The sequence below is a fragment of the Cydia strobilella genome, chromosome 1, assembly GCF_947568885.1.
Source record: "Cydia strobilella chromosome 1, ilCydStro3.1, whole genome shotgun sequence".
Classification (NCBI taxonomy): domain Eukaryota; kingdom Metazoa; phylum Arthropoda; class Insecta; order Lepidoptera; family Tortricidae; genus Cydia; species Cydia strobilella.
Window position 1 is genome coordinate 17464472 of NC_086041.1, and position 23603 is coordinate 17488074.

The window sequence follows — 23603 nt, forward strand, 5'->3', positions numbered from 1 at the left end:
ATGTTAAATTCGGCATAAAATATTTTTGGCGTAAAAATTCGGCATAAATAAATTAGACAGAACTGCGAACCCGAACTGTTGCTAGAAGTGGGTTAGGTTAGGTTAGAACTGCGACCCCCAAGAAAACGAACTGTTGCCAGAAGTAGGTTAGGTTAGGTTAGAATTGCGATCTCCCCCCGCGGGTTGCTCACCTATTCGTGGTGGAGGGGCTTAGTAACCGTGGCTTGGTCACCCACGGTGAAGCGAAGAGGCAACCAGGGCCGGCCTGTTTGGGTCGCGGGCTGGCCCGAGGAGGACGCTCCAAGTGGGCTGGTTAAGCCCGCTTGTGATGCGCCGAAGGTGGACCGTCGAGGAAGAGGAGTGTCGGTATTGCGGTAAGCCGTTCTCCCTATCTTCGGCGGCCGAGGTGGGATCGCAGGGGAAGAGGAGTGATGGTATTTCGATGCGCCACTCTCCCTATCCCCTGCGAACTTGGCGGGGCCGTTCCGCTGTAGCGGCGTTGGTGGGGCTGCAGAGGAAGAGGAGTGTCGGTGTTACGTTGTGCCGTTCTCCCTGTCCTCTGCAGCCGAGTTGTGGTTTTGCGGCAGAACCATAGACCTGATCTGTCGCCGGGCGCCGGGGAAATTCCTGGCGCCCGTGGCTTCCTTGTGGCGGGCTCGGGGGGGTCCGCTACAATACAGAATGGAAGCCGAGGAGGAAGGCGCGTCTTACCATCTGGCGCGCCTAGCGTGAAGGGCCTTCGGGCATCCGCGAAGGAGCCGCGCTCGTGGGCGGCTGCCGCCGGTGGGGTCGCAGATGACAAGCGCAAGCGTTCCTGTAACCCCACCAATAGGGCGGCGAGGCGGCATATGGGGGGTTTTTTAGTGGGTACACCGTGGGCCTCATTAGCCTAGACGGGAGTCCCACATAACCACTGGGGTCACCCCCCGCACCCGGGTGGTATGCGTAATGCATTTTTCCCTCCTAACAAACAAAAAAAAAAAAAAAGGTTAGAATTGCGACCCCCAAGAAAACGAACTGTTGCCAGAAAAGTGGGTTAGGTTAGGTTAGAACTGCGACCCCCAAGAAAACGAACTGTTGCCATAAAAGTGGAAATTTAAAAATTGGGATATTTAAAATAGGAATCACGTTAATTCGGAATAAGGGCAATTCCGAATTCGTGATTTTGAAAATCGTAAATGTTAAATTCGGTGTTTGCCACCATTGGAATTGTTATAGTCAGAATTATGTAGTTCGGAATTTACAAAATTCGGCTTTTTGGGTTTTCGGAAATATAAATCTTCGTGATTTTCATCATTCGTAATTATGACAGTCGGAATTTTGATGGGTCGAGCATTTAAAAATCGGAATGATGAAATTCGACATTCTAAAATTCGGAATAAAAGTGTACCCGATTTGGATAGGTACAGTCAAGAACGTAAAAATACAAAAATGGTACTGTATCGTTCGATATACACCTACTACTCTATGCCGTTTAAATCACGTTAAAAATTTGAACAAGGGCAAAAAAAAAACATTTTGGAGTGTAATTTTATTTAGTGGTAGCAAAGAGGATATAATATTATAGAGCTGTACTGTCATAGTAAATTTTGTAACCACAGTAAATTCACTGCCATCTATCGACACACTTTAAAACTAAAAATGAAGATTTATAAAAACACGATAAAATGTATTTAAATATGGATAAATGATTTTTTTTATTTGCATTATTTCTATTTATTATTTTGACCCATGTTCTTTCACTGATATGCGTTAAAATTGTTAAATAATAACAAACGAAACCGTTAACGCCCTCTATACGAGAGTAGGCAAAAGGTAGTAGCGACATCTGATCGAGAATCAAATTTTCGTGATTTTCTAGGCACGTTTTTTCCTTAGACTGTATCCATCTATTACGGAGTTATATCTATCTTTGGTGGTAGGTACATAATTGTAAAATATTTTATCTGGACTACAGTCCTCTAGCGTATCATCTGTCAACTTTACTTTAAGTTCCGTCTCCAGGAGACAGGGAGATAAATTAGGGGTGAATTAGCCGCTTACTGACACAGACCGAATTCCACGCAGGCGAAGCCGCGGGCACAGCTAGTATAATATAATACTTTAAACTAGTAGAATCATACAGGTAAACAAACCAAAAGTATACAGCTAAGATAAGCGAGCATACATTCTTAATTTTTTAAGCGATTTTAAAGCACAAGTGCTGTTATGAGGAATAGACAATATAGACTTTTCTTCAAGCCTATTATGTATTGCAGTAAAACAAATACTTCTGCACAACACGTATAATTTGTTAAGCACTTCACTAAATTTAACATAAAACACCAAAAAAAATCTACACATGGAATTTAAAAATTATTATAACCAAAACAAATTATATTTCTGACTGTCCGCTTTCCGCACTGGCGTGAACAGGTGTACGTGCGAAAGATAACAGCGTATAAATTTAGCTGTAGAAGGAAAGAAATGGATTAATGAGATGGAGATTATGGACGATAATGGCTGTTTCAACGGGTGATTGGTGCCTAAATTTAATAACGAATATTAGTTTCGCCTGACAATTAGGGGCAATTAGAATTTTGAAAATGCCGTAAAGAAATGCGGAATACGGATAACAGCGGCTTTACAGAATTAAAAGAAATATGGCACAAAAAATAACAATGAACAATTGGACCCGGGTATGTCCTTAAACTGCGTCCGGACCCGGATATGTCCTTAAACTACGTCCAAAAGAGAGGTATGGGCACTGTGAATGACATCTCGCTTTGTGTGGTAGGGCACAGGACAGCGGATGTCATTCCAGATCTAGAGCAGAGCCCAACTGGGGAAGTACCTCCACCTTAAAGAAAACCGCAGCCAAATAACACTAGACCCTACTCATAGTGTTGTGTTCCTGCCGGTAAGTAAGGTTGCCAGAGCTCAACGAGGGAGAGGAGTGTTAGGGTCGGCAACGCGCGTGTAATATCTCCGGTGTTGCAGGCGTCCATAGGCTACGGTAACTGCTTACCATCAGGCGGGCCGTATATGCTTGATTGCCACCGACGTGGTATAATATATATATATATATAGGGTAATTAAACGGGAACCGATCCCATAACGTTAAAAAAATATTCAAGCTCCGTAGACGATGACAATTTGCTTGTTCCTTTCCAAAGAAAACGTTCGGCCAACCAACGCTGTACCGTGATCTATCGAACCACGCAGTATGCGGGCTCGTGTCCTCCGTGGGTCTGATAGTACCTGACCGCCGGTCGACGACCATCCACTGCCGACTGCCCGTCGGCGGCTGTGCCTTGTCGTTGATACGGCCAACACGTACCACCGGAGCACTGCTCGACGGTGGCCTTAAAAGGGTCTTGGTGCAGGCAACTACGGCCAACAAGGCCGCGGAACGACGGGAAGAAAAGCGCACTCCAAGTTATTATTGGCAACTTCCGAAGAAAACGTTCCTCTCGATTAAAGGTTTACTTGACGGAAACAAGGAAAAAATAGAAAAAATATTCGCGGACCACAAACAGACCTTTCCACGTCAATCTCAAAATCTATCTGAAGTCCTCCAAAGAAAACAAATTTCTTCTTTCCGAATCAGAATTGAAATTCAAAATTCAACGCAATTGTAACCTGTGTCACGTTACTCCCTCCTCCACGTATATTGGAGGAGTGAGTAACGGAGTTGGGAGTGAGGAGGTAGTAAGGAAAAGATAGATATAACAGGGGTAGGTTCTTTATTTAACGGCTATTGTCTAAATATGACACGCTACAGATGGTTTAAATTACAGAAAGAATAAAATAAAGTTTATAGTCGCGCTTATAGCACGCGCAAGGCAGGAGCACGCACACGGATAGGCGTGCTGATAGCACGCGCAAGGTGAGGCGCGCTGGTAGCACGCGCACAGTAAGGTGCGCAGATAGCACGCGCAAAGGTAAGGCGCGCAGATAGCACGCGCAAGGTGAGGCGCGCTGGTAGCACGCGCACAGTAAGGCGCGCAGATAGCACGCGCAAGAGTAAGGCACGCAGATAGCACGCGCAAAGGTAAGGCGCGCAGATAGCACGCGCAAAGGTGAGGCGTGCTGGCAGCACGCGCACAGTAAGGCGCGCTGGTAGCACGCGTACGGTAAGGCTCGCTGGGTAAGGCGCGCTGATAAGCACGCTCTTCAAAGAGGCGAGGCGCAGTGACAACACGCGCCTGTTGAGGCGAGGCGCGCCGATAGCGGGCGAGGCGCGGTGACAGCACGCGCCTGTTGAGGCGAGGCGCGCCGATAGCGCGCGCCTAGGAGACGAGGCGCTCCGCTAGAGCAACCGCAAAGCACCACCGGACTTGGGTGCGTGCAGAGAGCGCCAGACTTCGCCAGGAACACAGGTAACCTTTTAAGGAGCGCGATCGAGGGTTTCTTGATGGTGCGGGGCCTGGCTTGGCCCCGCACGGACCCTTACAACTGATGTTCCTTTGTTGGGAACTAGAAGCAAACTGAATTCAGATGTCCGCTGGGCCGCTTATATAGCTAGCAATAACATTTTCTAGAATTCTTCTTTACTTCGTTATTAATTTTGAAAATATTTGAAAATATTTGTTCACCAGTAACAATTTTTAGGTAAAATTTAGAACAAACTACTTGAAAACTATACGACCTAAACTTCATGCTAAAGAATTTAGAGTAAATTATTAGTTTGACGGATTATGTCAAAACAAAGAAACAAATATGTCAAGGAAAATTTATAGTGAATTTTAGGTCGATTAGCTTTGAAATCATTATAAAAACATGAAGTGATTAGAAAAACAGCAAGGTAAGTAACCGGACGGGTCAGGGCCGTATTAGGGTAGAAGGAGTTTAGGGAGAATTGGAAATGGTAGCCAGAAAGTAAAACATTTTAAATCAAAAGTTTCAGAGAGTAATTTGGAAGACGAGAATCAGACAGGAAGACAAGGCAAAAGCGTTAAGGAATTATAGCCGATTGGAGAATCCAGAGCATCAGCCCGTGGGAGTAAGGACTGGGAGTTAGGACCCAGGTATGAGATGCTACATTACCCCAAAAACCACGGAAAAAAAAACTTTGTCGTAATCTTAAACGGAAAAGTTTTTTTTTTGTGAAGAGTTAAGTTTAGGGGAAAGTAAAGGAAGTAAGGTAAGTAGGTAAGTAAGTAAGTAAGTAGGTAAGTAATTAAGTGGGTAGGTAAGTCAGTAAGTCAGAAGAAAGAAAGAGCAAGCTCGTTAATGGGGATGAATAAATGGAACGAGAGGATGAGTGATATAATGGAGAAGAAGATGAATAGATCGAGGAACTTCCCTGCACTCATACATCTCCTGTCATAATCACGCATTCATAAGTCTCTGGCAAAGGAAGGGGATGTGGTTCACGCTCTATGACGCACACTCCTAAGAAGTCCTCGCTATGACCTGAGGCTTCTTTATAGAAGGGAGTAGTCAGCCGCTCCACTGGAAAAGATAATAAGATAATAATGAACGACCTAAGGCTTATTTTAAGGGAGTAGTCAGCCGCTCCGCGAAGATAAGTTTATGTACAAGTTCTAGTCGGTTTAGAGCCGACGAGAGAATAGAGAGTAGGGGTAGAACCTACTTCTAGGTTGTGGTAGGGGTAGACCTACCACAGTAGAGTAAAAAAAAGTAGTGTTTGACCATAAGGCTTATTTTTTTCTTCAGAGTTGGACTACCGCTCTGCAGGGTGAAGAAAAGAAAAAGAAGGGCACCTGGCTTATTAAGCCACCCGAGAATGAAGAAATATTTACAGATGAATACAATCACACAAAATGAAAGAAATGGAAAATGACAGTTAATGAAGAATGAAAACGAGCTTGAAGAAGGACAAAGGGGAGGAGGAGGACGGGCTGAGCTGCAAAGTAAAAGAAGTACAATTATTATAAAGTTAAAGACCTATAAAAATACATCATTAGAAATAAAAGTGATAAAAAAAGTAGCTATCTAGTCTGATTGCTATAATAAGATAATCTAAAAAACGTGCCATATTGACTAAGGAAATAGAAAATTAAACAGAAAGAGGCCGAAAAGTTATTTAAGATTTAAAGACACGGATTCTGTCTATAATTTAGAATTTAGTGGGTTAAGAAAGCCGGTAAATTTAAAAGTTGGGCGCCAAAACTGTCACGTTACTCCCTCCTCCACGTATATTGGAGGAGTGAGTAACGGAGTTGGGAGTGAGGAGGTAGTAAGGAAAAGATAGATATAACAGGGGTAGGTTCTTTATTTAACGGCTATTGTCTAAATATGACACGCTACAGATGGTTTAAATTACAGAAAGAATAAAATAAAGTTTATAGTCGCGCTTATAGCACGCGCAAGGCAGGAGCACGCACACGGATAGGCGTGCTGATAGCACGCGCAAGGTGAGGCGCGCTGGTAGCACGCGCACAGTAAGGTGCGCAGATAGCACGCGCAAAGGTAAGGCGCGCAGATAGCACGCGCAAGGTGAGGCGCGCTGGTAGCACGCGCACAGTAAGGCGCGCAGATAGCACGCGCAAGAGTAAGGCACGCAGATAGCACGCGCAAAGGTAAGGCGCGCAGATAGCACGCGCAAAGGTGAGGCGTGCTGGCAGCACGCGCACAGTAAGGCGCGCTGGTAGCACGCGTACGGTAAGGCTCGCTGGGTAAGGCGCGCTGATAAGCACGCTCTTCAAAGAGGCGAGGCGCAGTGACAACACGCGCCTGTTGAGGCGAGGCGCGCCGATAGCGGGCGAGGCGCGGTGACAGCACGCGCCTGTTGAGGCGAGGCGCGCCGATAGCGCGCGCCTAGGAGACGAGGCGCTCCGCTAGAGCAACCGCAAAGCACCACCGGACTTGGGTGCGTGCAGAGAGCGCCAGACTTCGCCAGGAACACAGGTAACCTTTTAAGGAGCGCGATCGAGGGTTTCTTGATGGTGCGGGGCCTGGCTTGGCCCCGCACGGACCCTTACAACTGATGTTCCTTTGTTGGGAACTAGAAGCAAACTGAATTCAGATGTCCGCTGGGCCGCTTATATAGCTAGCAATAACATTTTCTAGAATTCTTCTTTACTTCGTTATTAATTTTGAAAATATTTGAAAATATTTGTTCACCAGTAACAATTTTTAGGTAAAATTTAGAACAAACTACTTGAAAACTATACGACCTAAACTTCATGCTAAAGAATTTAGAGTAAATTATTAGTTTGACGGATTATGTCAAAACAAAGAAACAAATATGTCAAGGAAAATTTATAGTGAATTTTAGGTCGATTAGCTTTGAAATCATTATAAAAACATGAAGTGATTAGAAAAACAGCAAGGTAAGTAACCGGACGGGTCAGGGCCGTATTAGGGTAGAAGGAGTTTAGGGAGAATTGGAAATGGTAGCCAGAAAGTAAAACATTTTAAATCAAAAGTTTCAGAGAGTAATTTGGAAGACGAGAATCAGACAGGAAGACAAGGCAAAAGCGTTAAGGAATTATAGCCGATTGGAGAATCCAGAGCATCAGCCCGTGGGAGTAAGGACTGGGAGTTAGGACCCAGGTATGAGATGCTACACCTGCCTACATCGAAAATATCTCAGTCCAAAAAAGGTTCCATGTGTTTTGATAAAGCGCCATCTAAGAGAATTCCGCGCTAACGATAACAAAAAAAACCGAAGAAATACGCAAACTACGTTGATATGGAAGAAGTTCCAAAAACCACCGATAGATGGCAAAAAAATAAATATGTAGCGAACGCTATATATGTTCTTATATTAGTGTATTAGTGTGCGAAAATGCATTGGCCGTCTCAACCGCTCTTGTCACAGCGTTGCAACAATCATCCGTCAGGGATGCAGTGGCCATTTATGATGAGTGTTCATGAATGTATAAATGACAGATAAGAGTAGAGGAGTAGAAAAAATCGGTTAGGTTTGCCGACCTGTCCATCCCTGGCGCAAGTGACGATGTTGAGCTGGCTCCTGGCGTTGAGGTGCAGGAACTTGCTCTGGAAGACGTTGGACTTGTGGCCGGTCTTGATGGTCTGCAGCGCCGCCTGCCGCGCCCAGTCCCACACCACCACGTTCGTGTCGTCCGACCCCGACGCTAGTAGTTGACCTGTTTAGTATAGTATAACATGTGTTTACTTATATATCACATTTATTAAAATTACACCTCAGTCTGTATGGGATGTATTTGTCATATATGATATTAATTATAAATTATGTACCTATGTGTATGCCGAATAGCCTCCTAAGTAAAACAACAAACATATGTAATGGCAGAGAATATCTGTAATTTTACAGTATGTATTTGACATTAATTTCGTTGAAAACTTTTTTCTCTTCGCAAGTGTGATGAAAAACGCTGGATTGTGCACCATACAGTTAAAAATACACAGAAAATAAATAACAGGGGGTCTTATCGCTATGAGGCGATCTCTTCCAGACAACATTTCGGTAGCAGGAAACTAAGAACTTACAACATTGTGTTAATTGTGTATAACGGGAGCGGTATTAAAATTGTAAACTCGAGTCAAAATACTCCGCCGGTTTTTATTGTACTACTATCCCAGATATCCAATTCACACTCATTTCGGTTTTACACAATCTAAAAACACAACTTACCTTCAGGATGAAAATTTATAGAATTAACACAGCCCTTATGCTTGTTGAGGTGGTGCAACTTCTGCAGCCTGTAATAATAATTATTATTATTATAGAACACTATTACACAAATCTGGCTCCTCACAGTGAGCTCAATAAGGGTAAAATGTAAGACTTGACACAGTGGCAACGCGCGCGTTCCACTAGAGTAGAAAGTGCCCATAAGCTGCGGGCGGGGGGCAATTATTAGTACTATCACCACTGTCCACTGTGGTATAAATATAGTTGGTCAAGCAAATCTTGTCAGTTGAAAAATGCGCGAAATTCAAATTTTCTATGGGACGATAACCCTTCGCACCTACATTTTTTTTAAATTTGCCGCCTTTTTCTACTGACAAGATTTGCTTGACCAACTATATATACATATAAAATGTTCGCACCTGTAAACGGCGTGCAGCGAGCCATAGAACCTCCTTTCAAACATCACATCCTCCTTGGTTGTCTTTCCACTGGGCAGCGTCAGCCCCATCTCTCGATTCAGAATCTCTGAAAACGGATTTTGTTTAAGTTTAGGGCCTTACCATTAAAAAAAAAAAATAGTAGATTGTGTCACAAGGGAGCAAAATGACATATTTACGGCGAGGGCGTACAATTGAATCCTAAACGAAGCGAAGGATTCTATAATAGAATCCTGAGCGTAGCGAGGGATTCTAACATAGAATCCTGAGCGTAGTGAGGGATTCAAGTGTTAACGCCCAAGGTGAAAATAATTTTGCTACCATGTGACACATACTGCTTTTCACATCACCTATGAGGAAATTACATACATATATTAGGTTTCAAAACATTATTATTTTAAGCAAATATCGATACGGACAAAGTGCCAAAAATATGTATACACGACCTTAATATAGGTAGGTACCTTCTGGCACTTTGTCCGTATCGATATTTTCAGACGTGACTGTACTGACAAATTAAAAGTACTTACAGCTCATAATTATGTACCTAATATCTTTTCAAAGACAGCAGCAAATACCAAAAATGATACAATGAAAATCAAGTGCATTATTTTTGTAGATTTTTCTGGTAACAAATTAGCTCTTAAGTACCCTTTTGAACCAAATCTTCGGAAGAACACTATGAAGACTAATATCACTTATATTTATTATTATAAAGTCATTGATTTAAACTAAGTATTTACAAATTTATACACAATACAGAACCGCATAATTATGCTTTGTGAAATATTTGTACAAAACTTTTTAAATATAAACTTTTTATATTGCATAGACAAGTATGGTTGCGTTTAAGGAGACCTAAAATGTCAAAATAAAAATTAAATTATTAAACTAATGTTTTTTACGTTTCTTTGTAAATATTACGCTAATTAATTAATTTACTTAATTTAAATATGCTATTAATTAATTTAAAATACGCTAATTACATTTATTGTTTACAATTACAACAAAATATTATTTAAGTTAGAAAATTGTATGCACGTAATCGATTTTAAAGAAATTGTAATCGATTATATGCATACTAATTTCATATGTCTTTGTGTCAATATTTCATACTGGCAACAAAATGTCCTTGAACAGAAAAGTGCCACTTTGATCCCTCCTAGCAGGGAAGAAAAGTTCCCTTCGAATAGGTGATGTGAAAATATTATTATGTATTATTGGACAGATGCAAATAGAAATAATACAGACTGATAGGAGAGTTTTAAGTTTCATGTAGAGGATAAGTTGAATCCTTAGAAAAAAACAAACTATCAATAGGCGCGATTAATTCTTATGTTTTTAGGGTTCCGTACCCAAAGGGTAAAAACGGGACCCTATTACTAAGACTCCGCTGTCCGTCTGTCTGTCCGTCTGTCACCAGGCTGTATCTCATGAACCGTGATAGCTAGACAGTTGAAATTTTCACAGATGATGTTGTTCTGTTATTCTGTTGCCGCTATAACAACAAATACTAAAAACAGAATAATATAAATATTTAAATGGGGCTCCCATACAACAAACAAACAAATGATTTTTTTGCTGTTTTTTTCCGTAATGGTACGGAACCCTTCGTGCGCGAATCCGACTCGCACTTGGCCGGTATTTTTCCGTTACTGCCAACTTTGGTAACCACTAATATACTTCATTGTCAAAAGTTTGATGTTTTTCAAATACAGATGAATTATGTGCAAATCATACCTACGTATATTATATTTATGACTACATTAGACAAGCCTAACGAAGGCCCTAGCTATCCCGGATAAAAGAAGAGGTAGAGGACGACCGCACGCCACGTGGTGGACAACCGTTGCTAATGATCTACAACAAGCTCAACTAAACAAGCAGACAACCCAAGACCAACTGTCTTCTGCCGTAAAACGAGGAGGGCCGACCCCAAATAAAGGGATAAGGCACGGCAGAAGAAGGAGACATTAGACAAGCCTCGTCTCACAGACATGCATTGCCTTTCTTTTTTTGGAACAATGGTAAGTAATAGAAGATATACAAACTTATATCTTCTGAGCAGATATAATTAATATAGGTAGCTCAGAAGATATAATTTCAATTTGGATAATTTTGTATGGATATAGATTCAGTATATACATGGTGTAACATGAGGAAACCGAATAATTTTAACAGCATATTCCTGATCATATTTAAACACTAAAATGTCCTATAAACTTTTCTGTAATTCTCCTAGTTTCAGTTAATACCAATTTTAAAAAAAAAACAAGTTTTTATTGTTATATAGTGCAAAACGCATTTTGATGGCGATGTTGCCACTATGGGACGTAGTCTAAGCATCCTTATTGATAGATGTCAAAAAGTAACAAGTCGTAACCACGCATTGAGTACATTGCCCACAATGTCGACGATTTTTTGGTTCTTGCCAGTTCCGTAAAATAAGCTAGAAATACATTCTCTGAGAAATCGTGGGCATTTTTGTCAGTCTTCCAGCTTATACAATTTTGATATGTATTCATGTATTTCTCCTTCGACTTTGGCGGCAACAAGTTATTAATTGCTAATAGGCTATTTGACTAATTTTTGAAAATGGTTTTAATTTATTGTTTATGACTTAATAATTACACTACATTGATATTTCCGTGAAATTCCCTGTATTAAATATAAAAAAACAATGTTAAAGTTTATTTATTTTGAACGCGCCTTAAACGCTGTTTTTGCAAAGGAGCTAATCACGTGACACGTGTGACGTCACGCGCAAGTAAACTCAGTCAATGACCTTAGTTAATCTTATGGTTTATGTGCATTGAATTCATTATTTCACTGTAAAATGGTATATAAATGGTGTATAGTGCCGCAATGTTCTCAAGTACGACTATAAAAAATCCAGACAAATCGTTCGTTTCCATTTCAACGAATCCCAATAAAGAAAAATGTGGTTTAAACTAGCGCGAAGAGACCCAAAGAGCATTTTAGCGCATACAAATGTTTTTATGTGTGAAGACCACTTCGATGTAAGTAATATTTAACTGTAAATAAATATGGTAATTAAAGCAGCGGATTTTGTTGTATTTAACGAAACAAGGTCTAGGTATTTAATGTATTACTACATAACCTCATTACATAGCTCTTTCAGCATTAGTAGTTAGTAGCATACTTTTTCTTTCAAACTAAAGTGCAGTATGGATATACTATTCTCGTCATCTTGTATATATATATCGTATCGTATTCTATATATACCTAGTCGGCTCATAAGTTCTGTCACTGGCCTTTAAAGTTTAAATTTGGAACTCCTAAAACAAAAACCGTTCTGCATTTGAATTTCGAATCTTTATTAAATATTTGAGTAGTATAATTTTGCAATTTTCTGTTTTCTTCAACATGGAGTGGACGCTTAAAGATAGCCGTACCGCAATAATTGCACTATATCGTTGTGGTCACTCGCCGACTAAAATTTTTAAGCTACTTGAAAATTTAAAATTCTCTCTAAGATTTGAGTATCGTACCATAGAAAGATACAGTGAGGTCTCTAGTTTAAATGACAAGAAAAGAAGCTGTCGTCCGCGTACAGCTAGGACTCCAGCGGTTGTACAAGCAATTAGGGCACGCATTGCCAGAAATCCCGCTAGGAAACAAAAAGTTATGGCCCTCCAGATGGGTTTGAGCAAAAACACGGTGAAAAGAGTGCTTAATCAAGACCTGAGACTTCGTGCTTATAAACGAAAAACTGGCCATCTTCTCAATGGTCGGCTTAAAGCTTTAAGGCTTAAAAGATCTAAAGCTTTATTGAAGAAGTACGCTAAAAATAAGCACCGTTGTATACTGTTTTCGGACGAGAAAATTTTTGACATAGAAGAAAACTGTAATAAACAAAATGATAGAGTGTACGCTCGCAATAGTAAAGAAGCGTCTAATAGCATTCCCCGTATTCAAAGAGGTCATCACCCTTCATCTGTGATGGTCTGGCTGGGAGTTTCTTATGCGGGCGTCACTAGTATGCATTTTTGTGAGAAAGGAGTAAAAACTAGTGCCAAAGTGTACCAAGACACGGTGTTGACTAATATTGTGAAACCACTATCCCATACGATGTTTCTAAACCAGCATTGGGTTTTCCAGCAGGACTCTGCTCCAGCCCATAAGGCAAAGTCTACACAAGCCTGGCTCGCCTCCAATAAAATCGACTTTATACGGCATGAAGATTGGCCCTCCTCTAGCCCAGATCTTAATCCTTTAGACTATAAAATATGGCAGTATTTAGAGGAAAAGGTGTGCTCAAAACCTCATGCAAATCTAGACTCGCTGAAAAAATCTCTTGCTACGGCAGTGGCCAATATCGACATGAAAGTGGTGCGTGAATCCATTGACGACTGGCCACGAAGACTTCAAGCCTGTGTAGATAATTATGGCGGTCATTTTGAATAAATGTTATACATTTAGATTCTCTAGTTTATAAGCTTTCAAACGCTGTACAAATTATACGGAATAAACTTAAACTTTTGATTTTATTTGATACTATGTATATGACAGAACTTATGAGCCGACTAGGTATATCGTCGTCGTATTCGTATCATCGAAATCGAAATGTTCGTAAATAAACAATTTCTACGTATACTCACACAGCTGTTTTTACATTTCTAAGTTCCGCGGCATAGTAATCCGGTATATTTTTAAAGAAAAGTGCAACCATTAATGCGTCTATGTCTGCTAGGTTGCCGCTATCAGCTTTCACATATTTCGGCTCCATTTTGAGATTCTTATGAATATTGTGCCACTAGATATACGGATAAATCGGAATATATCAGAAAACTTTGGAACAATAACTAAAATTAACTAAATACAAATAAAAACAGTTAAAACACTCAAGACAATCAAGAATGTTTACCCGCGTGTGACGTCATCCGAGCGTTGACCAATCACAGAGCGTTCACGTCCCTGATGAAATTTCAAAAAATATTAAATTTTCTTTCGTTTATTTCAAAAAATAAACATAATTTACATTCAAATATAGTGAAATATACTTTATTAGTTTATTACCTTTCAGGATTACAGCAATTCGTTATATATTTTTAATGTTGTCAAATACCCTATTCTGCCTCCGCCCTCAATTGCGGCGGAGTACAATTAATTTTCCCCTCACTAGCTCGGAAAGTTGTCTTTTATCCTTTAAAACAAGCGGGGAAAAACGCATTTTATCCACTAGTGGGGAAAGTAATTTGACCTTGGATGGAGCGTGTTTAAGTAGCTTGACAGATAACAAAACGTAAAACGCTCATAATAATGATTCGTTTGATATTAATTATCATTAAATAAATGGTTTGAGAATCTAATAAAAAATACCAAATTTAGCTTTATTTATGTTAAATACAAGTTGAGTCGATGCAATTTCAAAACGCATCATTGACATTTCATACGTCAGAAATGTCAACATTGTCAACAAAATTTTTACTTAAAAACTTCTCACGTAAAAATACAGAATTTCCAGAGTTTCTTGTTATAATATCGTAAAAAATGAGTGATTTCAGTGATGAAGATGATCTAACGCCTGTGGATGTTGCACTTTCCTCGCTATAGTGAGGTGAAAAGTTTTGTGTTACACACGGGTGCAAATGTATTTTACTTCTCGTGTGTTGAAACACTTGCTACGCTCAGGATTCTATTTTAGAACAACGTGGTTCAACTATAGAATCCTTTCGCTTGCTCGTGTTTCAATTCCACACTCGCGGATATAATACAACTTTGCACCCTTGTATAACAAATAACTATTCTTCGTCGCTATCATCATCGGAACTCATATTGAAAATTTATTTATAAATATCAATCACAAATATAAAATCCAGCTACTCGACAAAAGTTTTTTAATTTTCCCTCCAATCCCTACATAATGTTTTTTTTTTTACGGAAGTCGTCCGTATTTCGCGTGTGTAGGTGTGTTGGGCAAAAATTAACTTGAATAAGAATAAGAATAAAAACAGAAATGTTATTCTTATTCCAATCGATTTGTAATAAAATAATTCTTGCACTCGTTAGTCCCGAATAAAATGAACGGGACTAAATCATGTAACTTTTATCTTGAATAAGGAATAAGAAACGGACTAAATAGTCCCGATGTAGGATTATCCCAAATAACGTTTTATTTAATTAAAATGTTATTCGGAATTGGATTAACTTTTGTAGTACAATTGGTTATAGTTTGTAAAATGAATTTCACCCCTCTTTCCAGTGGTGGGATAGATTTGAAATTTTTTTAGCGTAAAAAGATTTTATGTTAATATGTAGATAGGAACATTTTTTTGGTGCGTTTGAAACGTTGATGATAATTTGATGATGAAGCTACATAGAAAGTAAACAGCGAAATTCTGTGATGTTTCAATGTATTATCCTTTGCGTATTATTTATTTTGTTAATTACTCCTATCAACCTTAAGGTCTTACATATGCTAACTCTGTCACACCTACGGACAGTGAAAGAGATAGTAAATGACAGGAAAAAAAAAGAACCTGCGGCGCTTATCGCTAGATGTGTAGAAAGTCGCAGCATGAATTAATTGTATAGTATTATTTGGCGTGTTTGCACTTATGACCGCCATTGCTCATTGGCAATAACAATAGGTTTAAGTCGTACCTGTTAAATTATTTGTTAGCACTTGCTAATAAACACGTGCGTGCGGCAGGCGGTGTTTCAAACGATTTTGATATTGTTTCTTTGTTACCTACCTTTCCGTCTCAATACAAATGCAAATTTTAAATACCTATCAGAGACTTTATAGAAACTTCATAATTCTTACTTTGTAGCTGTGTGATAAAGCTATAAAGTGAACAAGGGAACTATATAATGACTAAACGTAATGGACCCAGAATTTTGTGGAAAGTATAGTAGTTTGGGCTAATTTGTTTAGTTATAAAGAGGTTAGTGACTGGTTAATGAGGCTTTTTAGTAAGTAATTTACAATTAAATTAGTACCTTTATGTATTTGACTTATTTGTAATTGCTTGCAACCATTGCAGGTATCTATATAATAAAGGTGTAGATATGGATAGTGGAATAAAAATGCAAGTAATATGATTTATATGAGTTTAGTTGTAATCAAACTTAAAACATGATAGTCGGGGTATGTATGCATACGAGAAACTATACAATACAAGTGCTTTATAATACACTAGTAAGAAGTAACCTCGAGTACTGCTCCCAGGTTTGGACACCTTACTACGAGGTGCATAAGAATCGAATTGAGAAGGTACAGAGACGCTTTTTAACACATTTAGGATATTCCTCTTCCAAACGCCGTAAACTCACATCATATAGTAAACGAATGAAATTCTTTAGATTTATTTCACTAAGTAACAGGAGAAAAGTGCTAGATTTAATGTTCCTCTACAAATTAGTTAATAGTAAGGGGCTGGATTGCCCAGAATTGTTAAGTAAGATTAAAATAACTATTCCTGCTAGGCTACCTCGTCCTGGTTTGTATAAACTGTTTATGGTTGGAGAGCCGGCAGTAAAGTTTCGAACCAACGTGATACCGCGATGAGATGCACAATGGTTTCCCATAAAACTGATGCTAAGTCCGAATTTGATAGTCTGCCACGGCGGAACTAGCCGAAAGTACAAAAAAAATAGCCACTTCCGGTGCGAAAAAGGGGGGGTCATTTAACCCATCTGATACTGCAATAAAAGCTATGGCATCAGTTAGAAATTTACTGGTAGATAGAGAAAAGCGAAATCTGCCAGTATGATTCCTGCCGGAAGTGCTTAGCATACGCTCTCAAAGGTGACCATCAGGACCCCTAAATTAACCCATCTGATACCAGCATGAAACCAATTCCAGTCGGTAGATATGAACCTTCTCTTCAGGAATATATAAGTCTGCCAGGGCGCTTTCAGCCGAAACACCTTGACATACGAGATTATGTGGCGCAACATCCGTGGTACCCGTATAACCCGTATTTTGGAATTGTACATATTACGGACATTTCAAATACTGCAGGCTTATTAATTTATTACTCTATGCTTATATTTGTATATTATTACGTTATTAATAACACATATTTATAATAAATTAAGTTAAAATAAATTAAATAATGTGATTAATATGATTAATAGTCATTAAATTAGCTATATGAATCGTTTGTCTTTGTCTGTCATTTTGACTTATGTATGTATTTGTAAGAAAAGGATAAAACATAATTTAACTAATTCAGGCTCGTAAAGTTTTACGAATAAGGGGGTATTAGTATTCATAGCTAAATCAGGCTTGTAATGCGACATAAAATGATTTTTGGTGGTTTATTTTACGCTTGAGGCGTTTTTTCACCTATTTGGTGCATCTAATCACTATCTTATGTAGGGGAGAGAGGTGCAAGACGAGTAAGACGGGGTAGCGGCTTTATATGGCGACACGACTGACCAACCATCAGAATCCCGTTAACGCATGACGATGCGTCGCCATCATAGCAATCAGTTCGCACAGTGACCGGCTAGACAAATGGTGTCGTTAATTATTTATTTGCAAAAAAACTGTTTTTGCCATATTCCTTGTTATTTTTAGGGTTCCGTACCCAAAGGGTAAAAACGGGACCCTATAACTAAGACTCCGCTTTCTGTCTGTCTGTCCGTCTGTCACCAGGCTGTATCTCATCAACCGTGATAGCTAGACAGATGAAATTTTCACAGATGATGTATTTCTGTTGCCGTTATAACAAACTAAAACTAATTGTTTATAACACCTGTATTCATTACCTGTAATGCACAATTGATGAATAAATGATTCTAAAAACATAATAAAATAAATATTTAAGTGGGGTTCCCATACAACAAACGTGACTTTTTTGCCATTTTTTGCGTAATGGTATTATGGTACGGAACCTTACGTGCGCGAGTCCGACTCGCACTTGGCCGGTTTTTGTGTTTTATTTGGTTTACGTTTGTTTCCTTATTATCACCAGCACATATATACTGTTAATTTATTCCTATGGCCCAGCAATCACGCCAACAGCTAAGGACTTGTTTGGTTTCAAGTACGGTTTATTTTACAAAAAACTTTCGAATTTCATTAGGCACATGGGGCAAGATGGGGTACATCTTGACGGCCGTAGTTTTAAAGTGATAAACTGATGAAGAATTGCGGATTAGAATTTATTTATTCTTCAACATCAACATCAACATCAAACATTTATTCAGCAAATAGGCCACAGGGGCACTTTTACATGTCAATTTTTACAAACAATAAAATTAACCCAACAAACAATAAAATTAACAAGGGAAGATGGGGTACATGTTAGCTGTAAACACATTTTCTGTCTCTCAGACGACTTAAGAAATAAAAGTAAAACAGTTCGTGAGAAGTTATCAGACGATGGACCCAAAAGCCAAAAATTTAAGTTTTGTTTAGGCCCTAAATATAATATTTATATGAATCATTCTTATCTTGTCCTGTAGGGGTTCCCCATCTTACCATACTTGGGGACTTTTGGCCATTTTAATTTATTTTTAATTTAATTATCTAACTAGAGAGTTCCTAGTAAGTGTTGATTATGAAAGACTGATTACCAAAGATAAAAATAAAAATAACAAAAACTTAAAAAAAATTGCATTTTCAGTTTTATTGGACTTGAAACATTAAGTATCCCGTCATGCCCACCTCTCCCCTACATTTCTTGACGTTGACGCAAACCTGACGTAGTTTAACATTCAGGGTGTTGTTTTATAACACTACAAATTGAGATAACTAAGGTCTGTTTTTTTATTCCGTCGACTAAAATGACGTTTCATATGTAAGACATGACATTTCTTAGTACCACATGAAATGTCATTTTAGTCTACGGATTACGGAATAAAAAACAGAATATAATCTATTGGAGTCTTAGTAATAGGGTCCCGTTTTTACCCTTTGGGTAAGGAACCCTAAAAATGATTTAAAATGTTCATATTTGGATTATTGGTAAAAATCGTCCTTGACGTTGAAAATCCTGTCTTTTTACACCCGTTTACAATAAGTATGTAATAATAATAATTATATTAATTTATTTCTCTCTCTGCGGCCCTGACCACCGGCAGCTTGGGCCCTGCCCCGCTGCCGGCGGCACCCTAGGTTAGGTTTTTTATAATTTGTTTATATGTATTTTGTATTGTTTTGTAAGTGTTTTTATATTTTACTTTTATATGCATATTATAAAAAACCTAACATAAGAAAAATAATAAATAAAGAGAATAATTTTGATCATTTTGGTAAATAAAGGATATTGTAATTTGAAATTATTGTATTATTTATATATAAGGTGCTAACAAATTAGCTACAGAAATTTTACGAGATGGTTGGTACTTTACACTAGAACAATTAACTTTTAATAGAAATTAAGAAAGTTTCTCATAATTTTTATTTTATTTACCGAACAAAATAAATAAACTATAATTCTATCTAAAAAATAATCATCATGTATTTAACTGCTTGTTTGTCTTAAATGTCATTGTCAACGTGTCATTTGATTTATCAGCGTGAAGTGGCCAGTTAAGTTTTATATTTAAAAGAGGTTTTAGAATCTGTTCAATGAGGTCTCATTTAATTATCTCATTAACAGAGTTTTTTTTACAAAGCAAATTTGTTTTCCAATTTTCTCAAAATAACATCATAAAACCTATAATGTTTCATACTTACATATACTTCAGGAGCCGAGTACTATCAACGGTAAAGATATCGGTAGCTAATTTGTTAGCACCTTTATAAGGCAAACAAAGAAGTACAAAGCCGTAAGCAGGTATTAAGTTAATGCCCAAATTATATTGTGTATATTAATAAATTTGAAATATATGTTATTAATGGCATAAAAATATACAAATATAAGCATTAGGTAATAAATCATAAGCCTGCAATAATTAAAATGTCTGTAATCTGTACAATTCCAAAATACGGGTTCCACGGATGTTGCTCACATAATCTCGTATGTCAAGGTGTTTCGGCTGAAAGCGCCCTGGCAGACTTATATATTCCTGAAGAGAAGGTTCATATCTACCGACTGGAATTGGTTTCGTGCTGGTATCAGATGGGTTAATTTAGGGGTCCCGATGGTCACCTTTGAGAGCGTATGCCAAGCACTTCCGGCAGGAATCATACTGGCAGATTTCGCTTTTCTGTATCTACCAGTAAATTTCTAACTGATGCCATAGCTTTTATTGCAGTATCAGATGGGTTAAATGACCCCCCCTTTTTCGCACCGGAAGTGGCTATTTTTTTTGTACTTTCGGCTAGTTCCGCCGTGGCAGACTATCAAATTCGGACTTAGCATCAGTTTTATGGGAAACCATTGTGCATCTCACCGCGGTATCACGTTGGTTCGAAACTTTACTGCCGGCTCTTCTACCATTAGCATTCCATTTGGAAAAACAAATTTAGGTCGTAATTCTGCCCTTTTAAGAATGGCAAAATCATACAATCACATCCCAGGCTCTGCGGGAGTTGACATATTCAACGACAAACTTGAACAGTTTAAAAGAAAGGTGACGAAATATGTTGGCTCACTGGATGTCCCAAAGTAGTTAGTTAGTCATAGTTTCTTAAAAATTCTAAAGTAATACTTAATAAAATATTAATAAAATATTTTTATAGTAAATATTTTAGTTAATGTAATGTACTAATTTCATATAGCCATAAGTTTACTGCATGTTCACTATTGTTCACAGGTACAAGACACTTATATAAGTTGTGGTTACCTATAATTAGATAAGCATCAGTCATGATTGTTATATAGATTTAAGAGCATGTAAGATGTATTATCTGTTGGTAATCCTAAATAAAGAAAATAAAAATACCTACTTGTATAATAAAAATAGTACATCTCGATGCTAGAGCGGAAAGTATGTCATTACTTCACGAGTACCGAGATATCTTGCCACGAGCCGTAGGCGAGTGGAAAGACTCGGGACGAGTGAAGAATGACATATCCGCACGTGTATCGAACGACGTTTTTTAATACAGTTGCGAAAAAATAAGAAAAGCAACAAGTAAGGAATGGAATTCGAAACTTTTATATTATTAATTCTGTGACACTGACATCATTGACATTGACATTATGAAGAGGTGTTTTTCTAGCTTTTATTCGACTAGAATAGATTTTGTTATTATTATTGAACCCACTACAATGAGTTTTTTTTCTTCAAATGCATGTTCTATAAGACAGAAACAATTGTAAATATTAAAACATTGTACTATTATTACCTAAATATCGTTATTTACGATTATTTGTGTATCGTATATTTATAAAACCAATATCGAATGTTGCCTTTGGAAACTTAAAACATTCTTGCAGTAAGAAAATACGCCTCTTCTTTGACAGGCGTTCCGTTCCATTCAGACAACTTATTAAGGACGGTTTTTCAACATTAAAAAATAAACGTGTTATAATACCTTATAATGATGAAGAGGTAAGTAATAAAATATAAAATATGCATATTTTTCGTATTCTTATATTAACAGTAGGTTTTTATGTTGATTACGTCGTTTAAAGGAAACTAATATTAACACTCATCAATAAGTAGTCATGAATTGGAACAAGTAAAAATTAAAAAAAATTAGAAAGTAAAAAGCACTAGTTCGCGAAAACCAACTTTCTGCACGCTAAACAGCCACGAAAAGTAGCACTTTTTGAGCAACTGTATTAAAAAATATTTTATATATTTTATGTGATTTTTCGTCATTCATACCTATGTATGACGAAAAATCACATAAAATATACAAAATATTTTTTAATACTTTTTTATTGGTGCGCTTTTGTTATTTTCTATGCTGTAAATACTGACGATACTCTTCAATCACACTGGAGCCATGCTTTCTTCTCAGATGACTAAGGAAGTTAGATGTTGAACGGCTGGTTCCTTTTACTTTATTGTTTTTGTTTGGTGTACATTTTTTGCATATAGCAATTACATTTTTTCCATTTGAACTGTTTGAATGGAGCTCAAAGAACTTTCCATAAAGTATTATGTCTAATACGGCACTAGTTTCAGAGTTTGTGCTAACGGAAACTGCAACATCCGGTCGCGTAGTATTTTGTTCATCACAACTGTCCACTGACATCACAGAATCACCACTTAATTCATCCATGGTTATATATATATATGGTATACATAATATGTATAGATATCATATATACATTGTAAGTATCGATCGACGAGACAAGTAACTGAATTTTTGCTAGGTTTTTACTCTTAAGTATGCTATCTCTTTCACACCCACGGAAAGTGAATGAGATAGTAAATTAGAGCAGGTAAGAAAAGAGTCCTACGCTTATCGCTAGATTTACCGAAAGTCGCAGCATGAGTTGTATTATTTGACGTGTTAATTTCCACGTGTGACCGTTATTGTTTACTCATTGGCAATAACAATAGGATTAAGTCGTGGCTGGTGAATTCTTTGTTAGCACTGCGGCACCCGGGAGTCGAACGATTTGAATACTGTTCCTGTTATCTTTCCGTCTGATAATAAATGCAAATTTTAAATATCAAAATAACTTTTAAAAAACACCATAAGTCTCGTTAGTAATTCGGACAGTAAAACTACTAAAAATAATTCGAAAACAATAAAATCAAGAGTGTATTCCCCATTTGTTCCTACCCCACGTGGCCGCCGCGATACATGAGGCGGGGACATATGGGAATGATTTATATGAAACGCCTATTCATATATGCGCCCGGCGGGGAGAAATAGGAATACACCACATCGAGCCATTACTTATCATACCTTTAGAAACATGTATTTTTATTTGTTACTTTAGTTTAGGTACAATCAGCCATTTGAAGAGTTTCGCTACCAACCATTCGATCAGATCAGCTGAATTGTACCTGATGATTTAGTTATCACATTAAAAGCAATACGGGTACCAAGACTATGTGACAGTCAATTTGTAAGATTATATTGCATGATAGGTATAAATTAGACAAGAAAGAAACTACAATTATTTACCTCTATCTATACGGTACCTAGACCCAGACCACATTTTTATTCCAGGAAAATTATTTGGAATAAAAAATCATGATTACATTTATTTGAATAAGAATAAGTTAATCCCATTCAATTTTGTCACATACGAATTAGTCCCGGCCAAAATTAGCGGAATAATTTTGTCGGGACTAAAATCAACTCGATTTCATTCCGACGAATTCTTATTCAAATAATGATTTTATTCTTGAATGCCCAACACTGGTAGGTAGTGTTCGAATAGACCCACAATAGACCCTATTAGGGCCATTATACACAACCTGATATAGTTGGTCAAACCAAATTGTCAGTAAATAAGAACAAAAAAAAACTATACACAGCCTTTTCTTTTGGGTGCTAGTACTAGTGTAAGACAAAGATAGTATGATTCTCTCTGTCTATGTTTGAAATGAGACAGTCCTTTGACAAACTATAAATGCAGAGGATTTTAAATATTGTCTATGGTCTCTGGTGACTTACGTATTTTAAATTTATAGTTGGTCAAGCAAATCTTGCCAGTAGGAAAAGTCGCGAAATTCAAATTTTCTATGGGACGGTATCCCTTAGCGCCTACATTTTTTTTAAATTTGCCGCCTTTTTCTACTGGCAAGATTTGCTTGACCAA

The 23603-nt window shown here is 37.9% G+C and overlaps 1 protein-coding gene across 1 annotated transcript in view; it reads right to left on the bottom strand.

Annotated features, from left to right (window-relative positions):
• LOC134745914 (DDB1- and CUL4-associated factor 8) overlaps positions 1–23603 on the bottom strand; it is a 77962-nt gene that overhangs the window by 31887 nt on the left and 22472 nt on the right. The window contains exons 5-7 of the mRNA XM_063680028.1: positions 8989–9094; positions 8570–8637; positions 7885–8060 (exon numbers count right to left, since the gene is read on the bottom strand). Of these exons, the coding sequence (XP_063536098.1) occupies positions 7885–8060; positions 8570–8637; positions 8989–9094 (350 nt within the window). The remainder of the gene's footprint in view (positions 1–7884; positions 8061–8569; positions 8638–8988; positions 9095–23603) is intronic.